The following is a 20,208-nucleotide window of genomic DNA, read 5'->3' on the forward strand; positions in this document are numbered from 1 at the left end:
AAACAGTGCTTAAAGGAAATTAATGAAAGTTAGTCTTGACATCTGAAAAGTGTTCCGTGTCCACCTCTATATACTTTATCAGAGTTGGCCTCCTAAACCCAACTGTTAAATAAAGAAAATTAAAATTATTCATGAGGACATGAGAAAAAGAATGCTACTCACTTGCATAAAAACACTCCCAATACAAAACTTTCTAGTGGTAAATCAGCTTAGCAAATACCAGAGAACATAAAAGCCTGCAAAAATCCACCAGCTCATGTAACTTGTAGCTTACAGGCTAAGGCTAATTTTTTGCTGTCTCTTAAACATATGTAATACTTCAAAGGACTGTCTGCAAACAGTTACAACTCCACTACATGTACAACCTTCACTAGTTTGGGGAGGAAGGAGCTGCTAAGCTTATAATGTTATTATGATAGTTAAATACCAGACACACATCAGTAAATTCATTTTAAATACTGCAAAAAATCATTCAAGTTACAGAGGTAATCACTTCCAAGTTAAGAAGTGCCTGAATTGCAACTGTCCCACCTGAATTTCACCTATTGTGCACACATATCCTTTTTTTAGCTTGCACCTATTTATGTCAGTTAAATAACAAACATTTTCTCAGCATCCTGCACTCAGCACACAATCTGGATGCCAGAATTTGTTTCAACATTGTCCAAACTGTTGTTTTGTTTCGTTTTTTTTTCCATGGGCCTTGTTTTTGGGAAGGATTGAGCTTTTGTGTAAAGTTTTATCTTACAACAAACAAGTGACATGAAAAAACTGAAGGCATATTGTAAAGTCTGACAAAGTTTCAACTAATGGAAAACAAAGTTTTAAAAGGGAACCTGTACACATGAAGGGCATTAAAAATGGCTTGGAGTGAAACACATACAGTATCATTAAACAGATATGACAAATGCCTAAGAAAAACAAAAGTTGGTTCAAGCAAACTGTTTAAGTCATCAGTTATTCATGACTCTTAATTGAGATGCAGGAATTAAGTTCCGTAAATACTGCACTGATTACTTCAGCAGACCAGGCACAGGTTCTCAACTTACTTTTGTCACAAGTTTGGGGCCTAACCAATTATAGGTCAGACAACATTTCAGCTATAATGCTTTTTAACAGCATCCTTGTGATTTAGGTCAACTCCTTCGTTAAACACTTGAAAAGTGTTTAGTGTTTAAATATATATTCTCAACAAGACCTAATGCTTTGGGGAATCCTTTACTATGCTTACAATAATACCCATGTATCTGCTTTTCCTTTGAATTCAAAACTAGCAGGACAGTTGAAGTATTCCAAGGAAAACAAAATCCTACAGTCAAACCACATTTGGGGTACAGCCTTACAGCTTTTCCTTACGTAACTCACCAGCAAATGGAAGCTCAGTGAAGAACACATCATGCAGCCTTGGTGGGGATAAATCAAGTTTGCCTTTCATCTCTCATTGTCACTATTGATAATACTGGGAGCAGTATGCTCATGTGAACAGGGATGAATTTTAATTTAAAGCTTGTGCCAAACAGAAATAAGTGAAAACAGCTATTAAAATAAACCCAAGAAATTCATACTCTTCTGCATAAGGATTGTGAAAGGTTGAGTATAAATGATAAAACATGCCTCACAAAACCACTAGTATTGACATGTGTAGACATTTACATACAGGACTATCAATATTTTTAATAAATTACATTATATTCATTTAAGTCAGTGGTCTAATTTAAAAAATGAATAACCTGTAGCCTTATACCCAAGATGCAGGGTCCACTAACGAAATGTTTCACTGATTAACTCAATCGTTTGTATGAAAATTCACAACATCATTTGGCTTAAAACACCACCTTTTTGTACTAAGGTAAAGTTTGTATCTTCCTTGCCAGTCAGAAGCAAATAAAAGCAAATACACTAACTTCTACAACAACTCATTTCTGCACTTCATTTCAGTGTTTTTCTCTTTACTATATTTGCCCCTGTCAGTGAATTTTTTTTAAATCTTAAAAGCTGATTTAGTTGGAAATGAAGTATCATTCCACATGAGCATACAACATGTCTTGGTAATCAAAACAGAATACATGGACAACTTTTCATTTCCACTTCCCCCATTTCCTTCCCCAGAAACTTCTCTGGTTCCCTCTGAGCTCCAGCAGAAGCGGGACACAGGGAAGGGCTGACGTGTCAGTGGTGGGAGGTGTACAGAAAAGAAGGTTCCTACTTCTAAATACTCATGTCAGACTTTCTACAGACTCCAGAAGTTATCAGAACACCCCCCAGAGAAGGCCAGATTTTTTAAAATTTATTTTTAGACAAGGACTGAATTCTACCAAATGTAGCCCATGGGCCACATGCCCGTGTTTGAATCCCCTAATTTGAAAAGTTACTTTGGAAGGTGTATATATAAAAAGTCTATGTGACAGTGTGACTGAAAAATTGTAGTATGTAAATGTGTATGTATACACACATATATACACAAATACATATGTTAATATTCAGATGATCTTGCTGTAATCAAAGATCAGGTTCTTCCTCCAATTCTCTCATTTTCTCAAATATGTGTTCTTAACACAGCCTCTTATGAAACAGTTTCATAACACATTATGAACAACACTGTGAAAGAATCAGCAACCACACCTAGTGGTTCCAACTTTTGGAAGCCAACATTGTCAAAAGAGTCTATCTGGCATCTTGATTTTAAAATCCACAAGACACCTTTAGGCACTTCTTATCTGTAAGAGGGTGTAACGCTCAACTTTGAAAAACAAAAGCCAACAGTCAGATCCCTGCTATAACATTTCAGCTGGCACCTCCAGAAATATAAAGTCACAGATAAAAGCAGTCAAATTACAGAATGACAGTTCATATATGATTGATCTGTTGTCCTATGAAACCAGTGCAAACCTCTGGCACATCTCTTAAAAGTCGGAAAGATAAAAAAGCCGATACTACTTTGCATAAATGAAGATTATAGAACTGGAGTGTGATTTGCGGGCATGCCATTCTGTATTGGTTGGCCAAGGTGGGTCTGCTTGTAGGAGTAAGCTGCAGGTAGGGTGGGAGAAGAAATCTTAAAAATACATCACCAACATACTTTTATTTAATAAAAGCAGCTATTGAAAAAGAGTTCTTTCCTCAACAAAGCCTGACACTCTATAAAAACAGGCTGAACAAAGTAAAATCTAGATGTTGATACAAAACTTTTGTTATTTCAAACCCCAAGCGTAATTTCAGAGTTGTTCCCTTTTGGTCTTAATATCTCAATGACAGCCACTAATACAGGACTTTCCAAACAATAACACTGTAATTATTCAGTCCACTTACATGCCACATTTTTCAGCACACTCTTGTGGCCTAATTTATTCTCAGCCATTAAAGTCATGTAGCTGTTTGGGTTTTTTTAATTCTACCTGACAGAAATGTTCTCTGCTAGCATTCCTTTGATTTCTCTGTAAAGTGTTATTAATTAGTCCAGGTTTCAACTTGTCATAAACTCAGATGGGTGCAGCAATTTTGCACTAATAAAATATTAATTTCTTATACCCAAAAAAACTTGCTTACTTTCTGCCAAGTGATGCAGCTGAATCTATCCAGCAGTTACACTGAGCAGTTACTCCAACTGCAGCATTATGATCTTACTTGCTTCCTTCTGCAACACCTAAATCCTGAGTCATAACTTGCATGTAACACTTTGATTATGCAGAGAGTATCAGTTATTTGGCCACTCTGGCCTCATCTAATTTGTATTGAGAGTAAGCTTTAAGCTCTTAGAAGAAGAAATACAAACTAGCATTCTTCAAAACCTGTGCTTTCTTGCAGAAGTACAGTTCCAGGTTCATCTCTATCTGTGCAGCTCATCTCCTGAATGCACAGATGTACCTTTGTGGACCTGTGCACCTTTGACCCAGCAAACCCTGGGAGAAGCACTGAGAGGACCCTAATGGCTGCCTCTTTCACCCATACCAGGGGGGTACAATAAACCAACAATAAGCTCTAAAATCTTAGAAGAGTATCCGTTTACACAAGGAATTAATCCAGTAATTTCAAGAGACTTACGGCCAACTGCTTAGCCAGTATATCAAGCATGTCCCCCTAATACTGAATCATTGCCTTGAAGAAAAATTCCTTTTGTTATTAATGAAAAGGCTTAAAACAGAATAAACTATTTAGCTGTTTGCCTGCTTAACCCTCTTGCTTAGGAAAAAAAAATATTTCACTTCCACGTAAGGAGTGCGTTTTATTCTATCAAAACCCATCACAATGTTAGGAATGCTGCAACCACCTGACAGTGGAAAGGAACAGCAGCCCAGCTCTCATTCTTGGAGTTTGTGCAACCAAAGTGAATCACTCATTAATGAACAATCACCGGTTGTCAGTGAGTTGACAGAAAGAAGAGACACCACAAGAATTTCTGCTCTAGAGAAATACATCTATTGATATGACTAAGCAATCGTCAGTGCCTAGAATAATTAACATGATCATTTAGATAAGAGTTCTGCATTTTTCTCTGGCAATTTTTGAGCTTTACCTGTCTTGTCTTTGCTGATGTTTCAATGAAAGGAATTCCGTAACTTCTTGCTAAATCCTGAGCTTGTTTTGTATCTACTGTTCTGGAAGGCAAATCACATTTGTTTCCTACTAGCACCATTGGAACATCTTCAGAGTCTTTAACTCTCTTTATTTGTTCCCTGAAAAGAAAAAGACAGATTTTCTTTAACAGGTGTTAATATTAATAGTTTATATGGAAGCTTTTAAAACAATGAAACAAAACTGACTTAACAGATTCCAACATCTTTCTTTATGTTAATCTACTGTACATACACTATTAGAAGCCATCAAAAAATACACTGACCAATCCTGCCATCAAGTTCATAATCTTACTTTTTTTAAAAATGAGGCTGACGTTTTGCTAACTACCATAGATATTTATGTCATTACACTATATACTGTTAGTTAGTTATGTTTTTAACAGCTAATGCCAGAAGCCTAAGCAGCTCTGGTATAAATCTTCCTACCTCTCTCTCATACTCACTACTCATAATATTCATTTGCTAAAATACAGTCAAAAGTGCTGTGCCTGTTGTCTGGATTTTTGTTTGGCTTGGGGTTTTATTTTGGGTTAGGTTTTTTGTTTGTTTTGTGTAGTTTTTTTAAAATTAAAGACAGCATTACAAACTCTCCATTTAGACAGGTTTTAAAACTTTGAAGACTGCTGGTCTGGTTCTCTACACAAAGCAATTTGGTGAGGGAGGCTTTTCAAACACTAGTTAGAAAACATCTTGAAATACTAGTTAGATGTAGTTGTCAAAAATCTCAAATAGAAATCATTAATACCATTACTTCTGCCTTCTCAAATAATCTAGCACTGTGTTCCTTAACCAATAGACAGTCTGCAAGGCCATCCACAGGTGTGACTGCTAAGTAGAAACTCCAGCACTCAACTCACAAGATTCTTTGAAATAAACTGAGGCAGCCATCTTACTCAAACCTGCAACTCTCCCTTCAGAAAAGAAAAATTCCATATCAAAACCCGAATGCTCCTTTTTCCCCTTACATCAACATCTATTTTACCTTTGTCCCTTCTTCCTCCACAACCCATTTGTAATAATCTGGTTAGATAACAAAGAGAAGTTTACAGGGTTTTTTTTCTGAGAGCAATAGACACAGGTTTTTTTAATATACATCCCTGATGTGCCAACTCTAAACTGCTTTTTTTAAGAATCACCAGTACCAATACACTGAGTTAGAAAATTTTATATAGAATGGAATTTATACAAAGGCTGGCTAGCTCAAACTAAATATAAAAAAAGACAGTGCTGAATTGAAGTGCCTGCATTCTCAACACTGATGTCTCCTTGGGTTAGTACACATTGATTTTGTCCCTCTCATTTGCAGCAATACTCCCCTAAACCTGCAGCTGCTCCAGGGAGATAAGCCAGTAGAAAACTATTTCTGTAGACAGGTATCTTATCTACCTGTTTAGCTACTCACATCAGCACACTGCACAACCAAATGAGCTGATTTGCTGGCATACGGGAGAAAATGAAGCTATGTGACCAGGGCAGAGCCACCTCCTGACTTCAATTACCTTGAACTGTCAGGGTATCCCACCTTAAATGAAGGAAACGTAACTTCTATTTGTAATGAAAATGTGCAACTTCAGTTTATGAGTAAATGTTGGGTTTGTGGGTAATAGTGATAGAAAAACATCCCTCCACCACACAGCAACATAGATCTGACAGCATTATAAATGCTTATGACTAGCTTAACATTATCTGTTTAGGACTAATCTTGAACTGATGCTGCTAAACTCAGTGATCTGCGGTGGAATTTGCATTACCTTCTAAAAGAATACCCAAGGAGAAATCACTATAATAGTAAGCTACTAATTTATAAATTATCTGGTATATTAATCACCAGAGACTGCTACTATTTCTATATTAGTGCAGCTGACAAAGAGAGCATGTTTTGCAACTAATAACCAGTTGTTTTTTAGCAGTCATCCTGGAGCTCAGGTATTTCCCCTCCCTCACAGAATGTTAGGGGTTGGAAGGGACCTCTGGAGATCATCGAGTCCGATCCCTGTGCCAGAGCAGGACAACCTCCCTGGTGACCCTGTTCCAGTGCTCTGCAACCCTTAAAGAAGTTCTTCCTCATGTTGAGGTGGAACTTCCTGTGCTCTAGCTTGCATCCATTGCCCATCGTCCTACCACAGAGCACGACTGAAAAGAGACTGGCCCGCTCCTTCTTGACATCCACCCTTCAGATACTTATACACATTAATAAGATCCCCTCAGTCTTCTCAAAACTGAGCAGCCCCAAGTCTCTCAGCCTTTCCTCATAAGGCAGGTGCTCCCAGTCTCTTCATCATCCTTGTAGCCCTCTGTTGGACTCTCTCAAGTAAATCCCTGTCCCTCTTGAACTGGGGAGCCCAGAACTGCACACAACACTCCAGGTAGGCTCTCCCTAGGGCAGAGTAGAGGGGGAGGAGAACCTCCCTTGACCTGCTGGAGACACCCCTCTTAATGCACCCCAGGACACCATTGGCCTCTTTGGCCACAAGGGCACTTGGCTGCCCCATGGAGAACCTGTCCATCAGGACTCCAAGTCCTTCTCCACAGAGCTGCTCTCTAGCAGGTCAGCTCCTGACCTGTACTGGTGCATGTTGGTTTTACTTCCCAGGTGCAGGACTCTACACTTGTTCTTGTTGAACTTCACTAGGTTCCTCTTTGCTCAGCTCTCCAGCCTGTCTAGGTCTCATGAATGGCTGCACAGCCTTCAGGTGTGTCAGCCAATCCTCCCAGTTGTTGATGAAGACGTCAAACAGGACTGGACCCAGCACTGATCCCTGGGGGACTCCACTAGTCACAGGTCTCCAGCTGGACTCTGCACCACTGATCAGCACTCTTTGGGCTCTATTGTGTAGCCAGTTCTTAATCCATCACTGTCCACTTTTCTACCCCATACCTCTTAAGCTTGCTCACACTCCCAGAATAAAAGTTAACAATTGACATTACTGTCTGTACCATTTGAATTGCTTAAGTTTTTCCATCTCAACACACAGTTTTCTTTATGGAATAGGCAGAGTTTACCTTTAGACAAGCCTTCATGATGAACAGGCAGAAATACTAAATCACCTTAGTTTACAATGGAAGACATTTTGTCTACCTGACTTGCAAACAAGGGAGAAGATTTTCAGATTACCTAAAATCACAGGTTTACAAATGGAAAAATAAGTTGCAATATTGCTAATTTCCCCTTAGATGCTATTTCATAAAAGACCATTCTATTATCTAGCGTAAGAGCAAACAACCTATCCACCTAATACAAGAGTTAGTCAATTATCTTTCAATATACACACCTATAATGGTGAATATCTTCAAAAGACTTTGTATTGTTTATAGCAAATACACATAGGAAGCCTTCCCCTGTTCTCATGTATTGGTCCCTCATTGCACTGTATTCTTCTTGACCTGCTGTATCAAGAATATCCAAGAGACAGGTTTCTCCATCTATTACTACTTGCTTCCTGTAGGAATCCTAAGAAAAAAAACAACAAAACATAAACCTTGGTTAAATACAAACAAGTTAAGATTTCAAACACCAATAACTCTGGAGATTGAAGTTGTTTACTACTCATGACTGGAAACACTTTAGAATTAAAATCCAACTTTCTAGATGGGCAAATGAGAGTAGGAAAACAGTGTCCCATATTTAGATGTATACAGTAATCCTGAACTAGAAAGAGCACTGAAAGGACACGTGCTTCTCTGTACTCTGAATCTTCAGTGAGCAACAGTACACATGCCTGCACACACACAGAGGACAGTGTCCTTATGTTGCACAAAAGGACAAAAAGTACAAATAGGATCCAGATCAAAAGCATCTCCTCTCTGTCCCTGTTAACATAAAAATTGAAGAAACTTGCAATCCTAATTTTAAAAGGTTTGACTTTGCTTAAGCTTACTTAATTTAGCTTTTTTTTTTTAAAGTAAAATTTGACCTTCATTCTATGGATGTTTATGAAAACATTGTGCCACAACGAGGTACAAAATACAAAAAATAGAAAGGGTTCAAGAACAAGACAACTCCAAAAACCTATGCCACTTAAAAGGAGATGAAATATAAAAAAAGCCCTCAGTGCTTTGGACACAAAATCCGTTTTGTATGCCTAAGCAGGTTCATATAATGGTACCTGTTATGAAATCAACTAAATTAAGTTGATATATCGGAAGTTCAAGCTTTTGCTAAGACAGACAAACACAGTCACATAGAAGCCCTGATGGGTTCAGAGAGATGTAGGAACAAATTATTCTAATGCTATGAATTCAAAGTTTTCAGGTCGATGATTCAAGTGACTAAAATCTGTACAAAGACCCAAGCAACTAGACATTAATGCCTAGTTACAGCTCTCTTTGGTGCTAGGCTTCTATGACCACATAGTTTTAGCAATAAGAACATAAGCATTACTCTCCCAATAACTCTATTTTCTATTAACATCTATATATTCAAAATAAAACAATAAGCTTTAAAAATAGGTCACTGAGGAGGGCTATTAATTACTCTCAGTAAGCACTACTTGCAACAAATAAAAGGTATACACACAAAATCTTGGTATTACCTTTCAGATCCTTTAGCTGGAGATTAACACAATATTGCTATTGTTCTTTTTAACACTATACAGAAGTGAACATAAGCTTCTGGGAAAGGAATTAAGGAATTAAAGCTGCAATTCTAGCCAACTTCAAGATGAATTCAGAATGACCTTCTCTCCTTCATACCCATTTTAAGGCACAGTACACTACTCCTGTGCATTTTTTATATATTTGCATTTTTACAAAAGGCTCTTTTCTTTCCTACTGCTCATGCTAAAAACCAAGGAGGAGATAATTGTATAGAATCAGTATCTTGAAGTAAACAAAATGTGTTATCTCACATTTATCTTGTTCCTGGACGACATTTAACAGTATTGGCTAAAACAATATTGACTGTTTACCTTAAAGATAAAGATTTACTTCCAACATGATTTTGGAAATATTTCTTTCACAGACATGCAAATTCAGCATTCAAATAAGAAGCAGGTAACTTACTTAAGAAGTATGTAAGCCATGTTTAAATATTGATACAGCTGAGACAAATACACAAGTTCCAATGTGTTAATACTGTATTTCATCGCTTAAAGGAAAAAAAACCACCACACCAAAAAAACCCTCAAAGGAAGCATCATTATTCCAATGAACTTAAATTCAATAGCAGATCTGCTATGTCCTATGATACCTTGATCACAATTCACAGCGATCAAGTAGTTCACTAGTAGAAGTTCTAGCATTGTACTAGGCCTTTTTACAAAGCCTTCATTTTCTCTTCTTGCAATTTGACTGCTTGTTTAAAAATATGAAAACCAGTTCTTGAAAAGCCTGTATTATTCCTTCACACCTTAGCACTTCAAAGGAAAAGAAATTCCTCTCAACTGAGCTCTAAACAAAAGCTTTGTGTAATTTTCATCAAAGAAATTATTTAAAAGAAAATCACTTTTAAGCAATGCTCCCTGTAGCACGCCTACCATGTTAGCAATAGTAGCAAAGATGGGCCAGCATAAAACACAGCACAAGTACAAGAAGGAACACTTGGAGACTGTATTTGTTTTGCCCAGCAAAAATTCTGTCACTAATTAGAAAGGGGGTTTGAGGTGGAAGGAAAAAAAGCGATGTGGGAGAGAAAGTTCAATCTTCTTATTTCCTTCCAAGCTGCTGAAGTAATAACCACTTTGCTCTTACACATTCCCCACCAACCCCCATAACACATCAAGCCTGAAATCACATTTGTCACTGTGAGAAAGAAAACTGAAGCACCACATTAAAGCTCAGGCTACTGGGACCCCCACCCCCATCACGGCAAACACCAGTGTAAACATACTGAAATAAACAACTTTTACCTTGGGTGTTACCATACTGTAAAAATTATCAAGTCCTGCACAACAAAATGTAAGATGGACCAAAAAGAAAAGCTATGCCATTATAGCACTTGTGGCACTTCTGCTTCAAAGTGCAGCTGCAGAACCCAAATGGTCATATTCCCCTTCAACAACGAAAAAAACAACTTTCTAATCTATAAATTTTGTAATTTATAAAAATCCAGTAGCTCTACTGCACGTTGGAAGATTTGCAGTAATGAATGCAATGGAGAAACACCCAGTATAAGGCCACCAAGTAAAAACAAAATGCAAATTTAATTTCAAAGTAATACGTGACTCCAAATACGAATTTGCAGTTTTTCCCCAGTATATGGACTCAGCATATTTCTATCAAAAAGTTTTAATTTCATTAATCTCTTAACCCACTTTTATTTGTCTTTCACAAGCCATAAAAATTAGCACAAATTACACTAGAGGAGTTAATAATTTCATCTGTTTACAAGCACTGAAAAAAAATGCAATAGGAAATCTCAGCTATATGCTACATATGGAATTTTTCTTAAAAAAAAAACACAACAAACCCACTGCTTAATAAATCCTATCTAAATAAGTAGCAACAATTTTGTAAAAATCCACTATACCAGTGATTTAATATTTTAATATCACAGCTACTAAGACTAAATATTGGTGGAAGTTTCACAAGTGCAGAGGGCATTTAAGAACGTATACTTAAAAGATCAGTATTCCTAAATAAGTCAAGGGATTTTGCTAATCCAATTGAAAAAGCTCTGACAGGCAAGTAGGAAGGCTGCTCTTTCTCTAGGACAATTAAAAGAGGACATATATTTAGCACTAAAACATGCTGAAGCTTTAAAAAAAAAAAAAAAAGAAAGAAAAAAAAAAGAAAATGATGTTATCACACAAGAAGATTTAACAAACCTCGACCAGCAGAGGGCACTAGTCCAACTGTTCTGTGTATAAGGCCAGATTTTATAAGGGTTAGTGCACATACAGCTTAAAAAAAACACTTAAAATTGCCTGGCTATAAACCTGTGCTTGGACATCCTCTTCAAATAAGATAGGAAATTGGGAAACCCACACGAAGTACATATATTTGAATAACAGTAGCCATCTAAACACACACTCATTTTAATTCCCCCACTCTGGTCCCCGTCATCTGTTACCCTCAGATTTAAGTAGATAAAATCCTCAGGCAGGCCATGAAACTTGACGTTTTCCAAGCAAGGTTTTGTTGAATCATTAAGTCTATTCCACTGAAAACAGCAACAACATTAACACTGCAAATGCATCTGTGATTAAGTAACTAGTATGGGTTTTTTTTTTCATCTTCACAACATGAGAATTTTAGAAGTGTTGAGTTTCATTTTGTTGATCACAGGAAAAATTCAAAATTATTCAATAAGTGTGTAGTTAGAGAACCCCCTATAGATAACAAACAGCAAACTCTCCTCTGTCTTCTCCAAAATATTTAGCCTGATTATTTATCTGCAAAGGAAAATTAGAATTTTGGCAAAGCTTTATGGCAATGAAAGAAACGGTGGTGAAAAACAATAGTAGTGACACTACCAAATTGACTTAACTGTTGCTATTTACCAGTCAGAGCAACTTTAGCCTTATTTCCTTGCACTGCATAAAAACATTCTACAGCTATTGTTCTTTGATCAGCCCCTACCACCACAAATGCATCTACACAGGAAGCACAATCAAGCAACTCTTCTCAACTGAACGGGATTCTATGCAGGCAAGGACTGAAGCCTTTAAACCCAATTACAAGCCCATTCTGCCACTTCGAATTACAGACCACTCTTACAGTAACTGAATTATTTCTTTAGCACATACATAATTATTCTATAGTACTGTGAGCACACAAGGTGATTTATCACATTATCAGAAGATACAGTCTCCATCCTAAAGGTCTCAGAATTTACAAGACAAAAACACTAGTGCTCAGAAGGTAACTTGTAGGAGTTGCAGAAGATTGTTGCATGTGATGAGTTGTTGATGCTGATAAAAAGGCCTTTAAGGTTAAGAGGTTTCTTACTGAAGAACATACTTTTTCTGGACCATGCCACAGTGCTACAGTCGTCCTGCACTCTAATGAATAAAAGCCACAGTTCTGGGATTTTAGGTTCTCTCTCTAAGGAACTGTATTTTCTTTCTATTATTTTACATTAAAATGTATTTGCTTGTCCTCAAAATACTCAACTTGCTGACTAGCAAATACCCTCGAGCGACTTAGGAATACTGGCATTTAGATGCTGTGCTCCCAAACTGTTTACAAGGTTCTGGCTTTATGTAACGCTTCTAGCATAGAACCTCCACCAATGTGTAAACACACCTCTAACCTAAGAGAAACCCAGATGATCGTGAACAAGTGTTACAAAGACCAACATCCCAAAGTTCCTTTGGCAGGAAAAAGTAAAAATCCGTTCTGCATGTTCCTCTCAATGAGTTTTGTGTCTCCTCTGTTTTTTAAGCACATTTTGGGTGGTTGTTTTAACATTCTACATCTTAGCACTTGAAAGACCTGCTCTCCTAGTGCAAGTCACTTTTTTATCTCTCCATAGGTCTACTCACAAAAGCTTGTACAAGCACTCATGAGGGTACCTGGCCATGCAACAGACAGAGAAGACACACAGGCACATTAAGGTAAACTCAACGTCAAGCCAACACATCTCCCTCTGGGGCACACCAGCAAAACACAGGGCTGACAGTAAGACAGCTTCCCACCATCTCAGGGCACTGGCTCCTTCTGCTTAGGTTTACCTGAAAATTACAAAGCCCTTTTTCAAGTCACCCTTTAAGCCTAAATCTCAACCCTTGTGATTCCTTCAAGTGAGCCTGGAAGCGCCTCATTATATAAACATAGAAATGAAGTCATAAGTTACAGAGCTTCAGTGTTGGGAGAATAAAAATCTTGGGCAAATTATAGTGTCATTTCTCCTTTTTATATGGTCTGAGGTTATTAAATCCAATGATCCACATGAGATTTCAGACAACACAAGTATTTTTCTTGTATTTAAAAGGAAGATTACTTCCTCATTAAAAATTCTTAAAATATTGCAACTTGTAAAGCTTCAATACAGTATTTTAAGGAACTGTGCCATGTATTTCCAAGAATCCACTACAGCAGCTATCTTGTAACATTTTTTCTAGATCTAGAAACACACACTGATCTGTTTAACAAAGAGGAAAAAAATGTAAAATTTTGCCTCATTCACCGTAACACTCCAGAACACATTTCTCGCTGTGTGAAAGAGATCCTAAGGACAGGTAACGATGAGAGCTAAGCAAGCTTGACACATACATATCGGAACTACACATTTTCTTTCTTTATATCAAAAAAGAAAGTCACATTTAAAGGGCTGCGTGTAGTGCCATGAAGAGTTCTGCCAAGTACCTTCAAGTGAGTTTGGCAAATATTTTATCACCAAGATCCTAATAACATGCATCCAAACCCTCCAACAAAGCATGGCAATTGAGGCTGTACTTGGACTGATCCAAACTGTTACTTTTTTACCGCAGCAGTGGCACCAGCAGATCAAGCAGCACAGCAGTTCCCCCTCCAATACTAAGCTCATGCTGACCATTATCTCTGAGCTTATCTTCGAGCTCTTTTAAACCTAAAGCCTTGCTCTACGTTTTTGTGGTAACTGCCCCAAAGCAAACAACTTCCATTATTGCTGATAATCTCTCTTCACAGAAAGGGTAAGATGAAACTGTTTACCTCTATCGTAGGGTCATATTCATCCACAAAGTGGTTCTGAATTAGCTGTATTGTCAAGGCGCTCTTGCCTACGCCACCAGCTCCAACCACCACAAGTTTATATTCTGTCATTTTTTTAGCAGACCTGATGACAAAGAAACCAGCATTAAGCAGAGAGAGTCAGGCTCCGACTAACGAGGATGCTGCCGCCGCGTTCTCATCCAGTACCACGTTCCTCTACTATTACCGGAAATCGGCTCCCTCCCTGAAAGACAAGACAAAAAAAGCTATGAGGGAACGCTGCTTCTCCAACGGGATCAGACATAGGAAAGGCAGCGTGGACGAGAGGCTGAGAGGCAGATGACAAAAGGATAAATTAAAAGCACGGACACGCTACCTTCTGGAAAAAAAAAACCAAACAAGTCAGAGCATTTCTTGGAGGGGGCAACGATTTTATTCTTCACCGCTTCCCCTCCCCCCCCAAGCCCCGGTGACTCCGGGAGACCTCCCGGCTTTCCAGCCCAGCCAGGGCCAGCCCCGGCGCTCCTCAGGTTGCACCAGCGCCGGGAACCCGCCTCCTCCGAGCGGCGCGGACGGGACAGGCGCGGCTGCGCCCGCACCTCCACCTGGCGGCCTCGCCTCCCCCCCTTTCAGCCTCTGCCTCCTACCTGTTCTCCCCCTCCCAAGGCGGCCGGACCCCCCGGCTGGGCTGCGGGGCCAGCGGGCCCCCCCCCCCTTTCCCCGGGGCCCCGGCTCCCCTCAGCCAGCGGCCAGCGACGCGCCCGGGCCGCCCAAACTTTTCCGGCGCGGCCCTGCGCCTCGGCCCCGCAGGGCTCCGCGAGGGAGGCAGGAGGGAAAGGGGAGGAATCATGAGGAGAAAAAAGGCGGCGAGGGGGGAAGGGAAGGGAAGGGGGGAAGGGGGAGGGTTGGCTTGACTCGGCATCAGCCGCCGGGTGCCGGGCTCCCGGAGGGCGTTGGCCACCTGTCCTGCCGCCCCTTCTTCCCGCGGCCGCCGAGCCACCGCCCGCCCCGCGGGGCTGCCGGCGGAGGGGCAGGGGAGGCCGGCCCGGGGCTGCCGGCGGAGGGGCAGGGCGCAGTCCCGCGGGCGGCAGCGGGACAGGCCCGGGGAGACGGCCCCGGCCCGGCGGTTCTGCCCCTGCCGCCAAGCGCCGGCGAGAGGAGGGAGGTGGGGGGGGGGGAGGGAGAGGGGTGCCGGGCTCCGGGAAGCCGCAGCGCTTCCCCTCGCCCCACCTCGCAGGGAAAGGAAGCGGGGAGGGTGGGGAGGGGAGGGTGGGGAGGGGAGGGTGGGGAGGTGAAGCGAGAGCGCGGCGGCCGGTCCCGGTTCCGCGGGGGTAGGGCCGGGCCGGTACCTGCTGGGCGCTGCGAGCGGGCCGCGGGAGCACGCCGGCACCTCCGAGCCCGCCCCGCCGCCGCCGCCGCCGCCGCCTCCGCGTCCCTGCCCGTCCCGCTCCGAAATGGCGGGGGACGGAGAGGGCTGGGGCTGGAGCTGCCGCGGGAGCCGAGCGCCGAGAGGCTGGATGGATGGACGGGCGGCCGAGATCGATGCGCTCCGCGCTCCCCCGCCCCTTGCAGCAGTGCCGGCCACTCCCTCCTCCTCCTCCTCCTTCCTCCTTCCTCCTCCTCCTCCTCCTGCCGCCCCGGCCGCGGGAGGAGGCGGCGGCGGGGCCGCCCGTGGCGGGCTCTGGGGGGCCCGGCGGGCGGCGTGTTGTGCCCCCGCAGGAGGGAGGGAGGGAAGCGGAGCTCCTGGGGCCGCTCCCCCTTCCCTGCCCGCCGGCCCCGCCGCAGCTCCCGGCGGGCGGCCCCGCCGGCCCTGCCTCCTGCGGGCAGGGAGCGCGGCCGCGGGGCAGCGGCTCTGCCCGGGCCCCGCTGCCAGCCTTGCAGCCCGCCGCGGGAAGCTGGGGCGCCCCGTGAACACCCCTGGGCTTGCAGTCGCTGCAAAATAAAACGCAAGGTTTTGGTATTATTTTTTTATATATATATATATATATTTTTTTTTTTTTTTTTTTTTCTGTACTGGGATGCTCTGCTTAGGAGTTAACAAACACGGGGTTGATGATGATGATGATGATTCTTTTTGGAAGCAAGTTGATTGCATAGTGAAGTCCGCTTTCTCATCCAAAGGCCAAAACCATAATTCCCCCCGCCATCGAAAGGCTCTAGCGTGTTGATTAATAAGCCTCTGATGTCATTCATACGCTGATGTTCCATCCCAAGCAGTAAGAGTGTTTTGAAACTGCGTTGCCAGCTCTCGGACAAAGGTAAGGAGCCTTATTCCGAGGGAAGCTTAATCCGTGGCTGACTGCAGCGATGTCGACTGGCTCGCACAAGGGATTCATTAGGCCAGTTTTTGCTTTCCCTCTGTAAATTGGAATGTCAAAAATAAATACGTGGTGTCTACACATTTGGTATGGCAAGAGTTTTGAATTTAAGAGGCTGGAAGCTTTGTTCTCTGTAACAGCCTGTGACAACTCCAAGGGTCTTTCATCCTCACGGTATGTCTGAGGGGCTCTGCTTTTGGGCCATACCCAGCTGAGCATCCAAGGCATTAACCCTCTGGGGCTCAGCCGTGTGTGCCTGGGATTAATTCACGTAAATCAGCCCAAACCCCTGTGGTGTGGTTCGGCACTGCTGCCTGATGGTGTTAAGACTTGGGTGGAAAACAAATGCATCTCTGAGCTGTTGTGTGAAACATGGTGTCTCTTCAGTCAGACGCCACAAAAGATCAGACGAGCTTTTCTTCTGCTCTTGAAATGAGTCTTATTCTGTCGCTGAAATCAGTGACAAACGCCCTGTGGACTCCTGTGGGAGCTTCTGTGAGGATACTCACCTACAGTGGGAGGCGTATGTGTTCTCATGAACCACAGAGAAAATTAAATTGGGGAAACTTTATGATCCCCATCTCTCCTCTCTCCGTGAGTTAGGTGTTAGTAACCTGGTCACAGTCGTGTTAAATGTTCTTACTAGAACCAACACCTCAATAAAAAAGACTCACAAAACTACATGTGATGGTGTAACATGTGAAATAATCTCACAAATTAAAACTGTGTGATTCAGTTTGCTTATTAAGTAGGCTACCTCACATGAGCAGATGTAAAAACCAAAAGAAAGACCTGCTTTCAAAGAACAAGTAGCCTGGTGGTAAAACCACAAGCTTGGGATGTGGGAAAACCACATTCCCGTCTGTGGTGTGAAACAGGCAAAGAAAGGATTTGAATGCAGATGTTCGGTAACTGAGGTACACGCCCTGATCAGCAGTTTTAGGACAGCCAGATTTCACTTTTGTATTTTGCTTCCCCCCTAGGAAAACTATTTGAGTGTTGGGGTTCTTCCTGATGCAGTGGGAAAATGCCTCCGTCACAGGAAAACTTGCCCAGTTCTGCAGATAATGCTGGTGTTCCACAAACAGCCTGGACGGTTTGTTCTCATCTACGGGGCTTTATATAGGGAGAAGCTCTTCATCTTTAAACCCACACAGTCACAGCTAGGATCAAAAGAGTATCTGGAGAGCAGCTGCCTTTGGCAGAACCTTCTCTGTGAAAACTTTAGGTCCCAGTGACAGCTTGAGTTGCCGGATCTCCATATGATCTCCATGCAACGTGCAAACAATCATTCTGCATATAGTTGAGAGGAAAAATGATTTGCTGGGATCCTGGAAAGAGCAGAACACAAAGCTTGATTATTTTGTTGTTGCTGTGCACAAATTTGTTTATAAGTATCTATTATAAAGTTGCTGTTTGCTTTAATTAAATTTCAATTAGAAGTATCTTCTCAGGCTTATGTGTGAAGTGGTTTGAAAACAAGCTGAAACAAATGAGCTGATCAAAAATATTAAGTGCCATCTCATATTCTGCAATGATAGGAAAGCTGGTGAGAAGTCAGTACAAGCGATGTAAAAGGCACTAGATGCTGCAGAAGTCTTGTTCTATGAGTAACCAGCTTCATTTCACTGACTGCACAGAGAATTCTGAACACAGGCAAAGAAGATGCATGTCCTCAAATGCCAAAATGCTTCAAAGTGCTAGAGTTAAATACTTTTGTTATGTTAAAGCACATTAATCAATTCAAAGTCGTCTTCACATTTGCATTAAAATATTCCAGTCCCAGTTTTCTAGATCCTCGATGGGCATGGACCTTTGAGGGCAAACCACCAGTCACAGCTCCTTACTCTGACCAGATGATTCCCTTATGAGACCAAGCACTAGGCCAAGTATAATCCCATCAGTCACATATTTACACTATTCAGGTTTGCCCCATCCTAACCATTACACAAGAAAGTCAACGACATTTTCAGTTTGAGAACACAGGAGCTTTCACCACCCGTCAAGCAGTTGTGAAGCAGGGAGGGAGAGGGAAATGTAAAATACAGCTCCAGCCTCCAGATAAATAGTAAGCTTTCCCTGTTAACCGAGAGTGTCAGACAAGTTGAGACAAGAGTTAATTTTCCTGCGGCTTTTCCTGGCATTGAACTCTATGCAAAGCAGATGCAAAGCCAATGTAGAGTTACTACAGGAAGATAAGTGAGTTTGTGCAACTCCTAAGTTTGCCTACTGTGAATTAGAAATACGAGCAGAGAATTTTTCTGTCACAGATAGATAGGCCAAGAGGCCCTGGCCAGTACAGCCAGTAGGGATGACAACCACCAACAGAGATCTGGTCCTGGCCACGCATGAGCACACCCTTGTACTTCAGTTGGTTTAGCCAGAGGCCACAATACTGGATTAATGGTGGTTTCATGGTTTGAGGCCACCATTATGGCACTTTGTGCAAGGACAGACACCACCTGATCAGCCTGCACATGTGAAGTGTTTACATGACAAAGTTTGGAAGACATTTGACCTGGCTGCATCAGCTTATATGGGCTGTGTGTTTTGAGTTGTGCAGGCGTGTTTATTGGCTCTGGTGTAAGATTCCATGTGTCACTCAGGAGCAGCATTTGAGACATTCCTCTCATTTGGGATGTACCAGCCTTCAGTTTTTACTTTTTCCTTTTTCCCTCCCAGGAAAATTAAGATTTTGAAGGAAGTCCTGCCAACTTTGTTACGCTGCTTTATAGTTGTTAAGACCACCTGCAGAAGATTTTTCTTTTGAAGTCCTATGAAGAACAATAAAAATGCCCTTACAAGTTTTTGTCTGCTGACAGAGCAGGATACAATTATATTCCCTAAGACTTTTAACTCAACTCACTAACTCTATTCAAAACAGTATCTACAAGACAGATACAGGACAGCAAACAGCAAACTTAAGTAGATAAATATTTACATCTGTAGATAAATATCTCTACATATGCAATTTTAAGTATGTGAGTTTATATTACACTAAAGGCTATAGTTCTCACGGGGTGTGAAGTTTTGGGCCCTGGCATATTTCCTGTAGTGGTATGGGCCTCCTAGTATATTTTACATATATAGATTGAAGCTTAACATGGATAAACTCACACATTATACAAACACACCATCTACAGACTCTCACTGAATGGGAACATGTTTTGCCTTGACACTGCAAATCACTGATGGACCCCAGGAAATCCACAAACCCTAGCCCAGAATTACCTTTCAAATACTCAGCTACATAAAGTACAAAGCTAGGTTCTGCTCTCTTGACCTCAGTGGTGGCTAGGCTGTCCACTGCCTACTTTAAACACAAGAACAGCACAAGGTCCTGGAAACCTTTATTTTTTTTATATATGTAGGCACTAAAGAAACACAGTTAATACATTTTTCTGCAATAACATGAGATTTGGCTTGGAAGTAGTGTGCTAAGATACACCACGTTACTGGTATTTTTAAGAGGTTTGACTTGTGGTTTAATTCAGCTGTCTCTGACTTTTTGAATACAGTTCTCTGCTAAAAATGGGGTGGGGAGAAAGGAGCAGTTCAACTGTGCACTAGTCTTTAGAAAACTGGATTATTTTGCCTTCCCACTAATATCATCTGGCATTAATTAACAAAGCAGCTCTCTAATTATATTGCCAGCATACAGCCACAAAATTAAAATACAAAGAGAATTGTTAAAATTTCCCAATTTAACTTTGGTATTCCTTTTAAAGCATGATTTGTTCAAG

General features: G+C 41.5%; 1 protein-coding gene and 1 long non-coding RNA gene across 5 annotated transcripts in view; one reads left to right on the forward strand and one right to left on the reverse strand.

Annotated features, from left to right (window-relative positions):
- The window catches only part of KRAS (KRAS proto-oncogene, GTPase), a 28,386-nt gene extending 12,759 nt beyond the window's left edge, over nt 1-15,627 (reverse strand). The window contains exons 1-5 of one of the 4 annotated variants that reach the window (XM_051615971.1): nt 15,497-15,603; nt 14,374-14,391; nt 14,148-14,271; nt 7,847-8,025; nt 4,514-4,673 (exon numbers count right to left, since the gene is read on the reverse strand). In XM_051615971.1, the coding sequence (XP_051471931.1) occupies nt 4,514-4,673; nt 7,847-8,025; nt 14,148-14,258 (450 nt within the window). In that variant the 5' untranslated portion in view covers nt 14,259-14,271; nt 14,374-14,391; nt 15,497-15,603. Of the gene's footprint in view, nt 1-4,513; nt 4,674-7,846; nt 8,026-14,147; nt 14,450-15,496 lie in introns of those variants that run through there. The other 3 variants (XM_051615963.1, XM_051615947.1, XM_051615954.1) reach the window with 3 other exon arrangements.
- A 575-nt stretch (nt 15,628-16,202) lies between these two features.
- LOC127388748 (uncharacterized) lies at nt 16,203-17,915 on the forward strand. Its single transcript, XR_007890446.1, has 2 exons — nt 16,203-16,405; nt 17,449-17,915. It is a non-coding gene; the product is annotated as an uncharacterized LOC127388748 (long non-coding RNA).
- The last annotated feature ends 2,293 nt before the right edge of the window (nt 17,916-20,208 follow it).

The sequence above is a fragment of the Apus apus genome, chromosome 1, assembly GCF_020740795.1.
Source record: "Apus apus isolate bApuApu2 chromosome 1, bApuApu2.pri.cur, whole genome shotgun sequence".
Taxonomy (NCBI): domain Eukaryota; kingdom Metazoa; phylum Chordata; class Aves; order Apodiformes; family Apodidae; genus Apus; species Apus apus.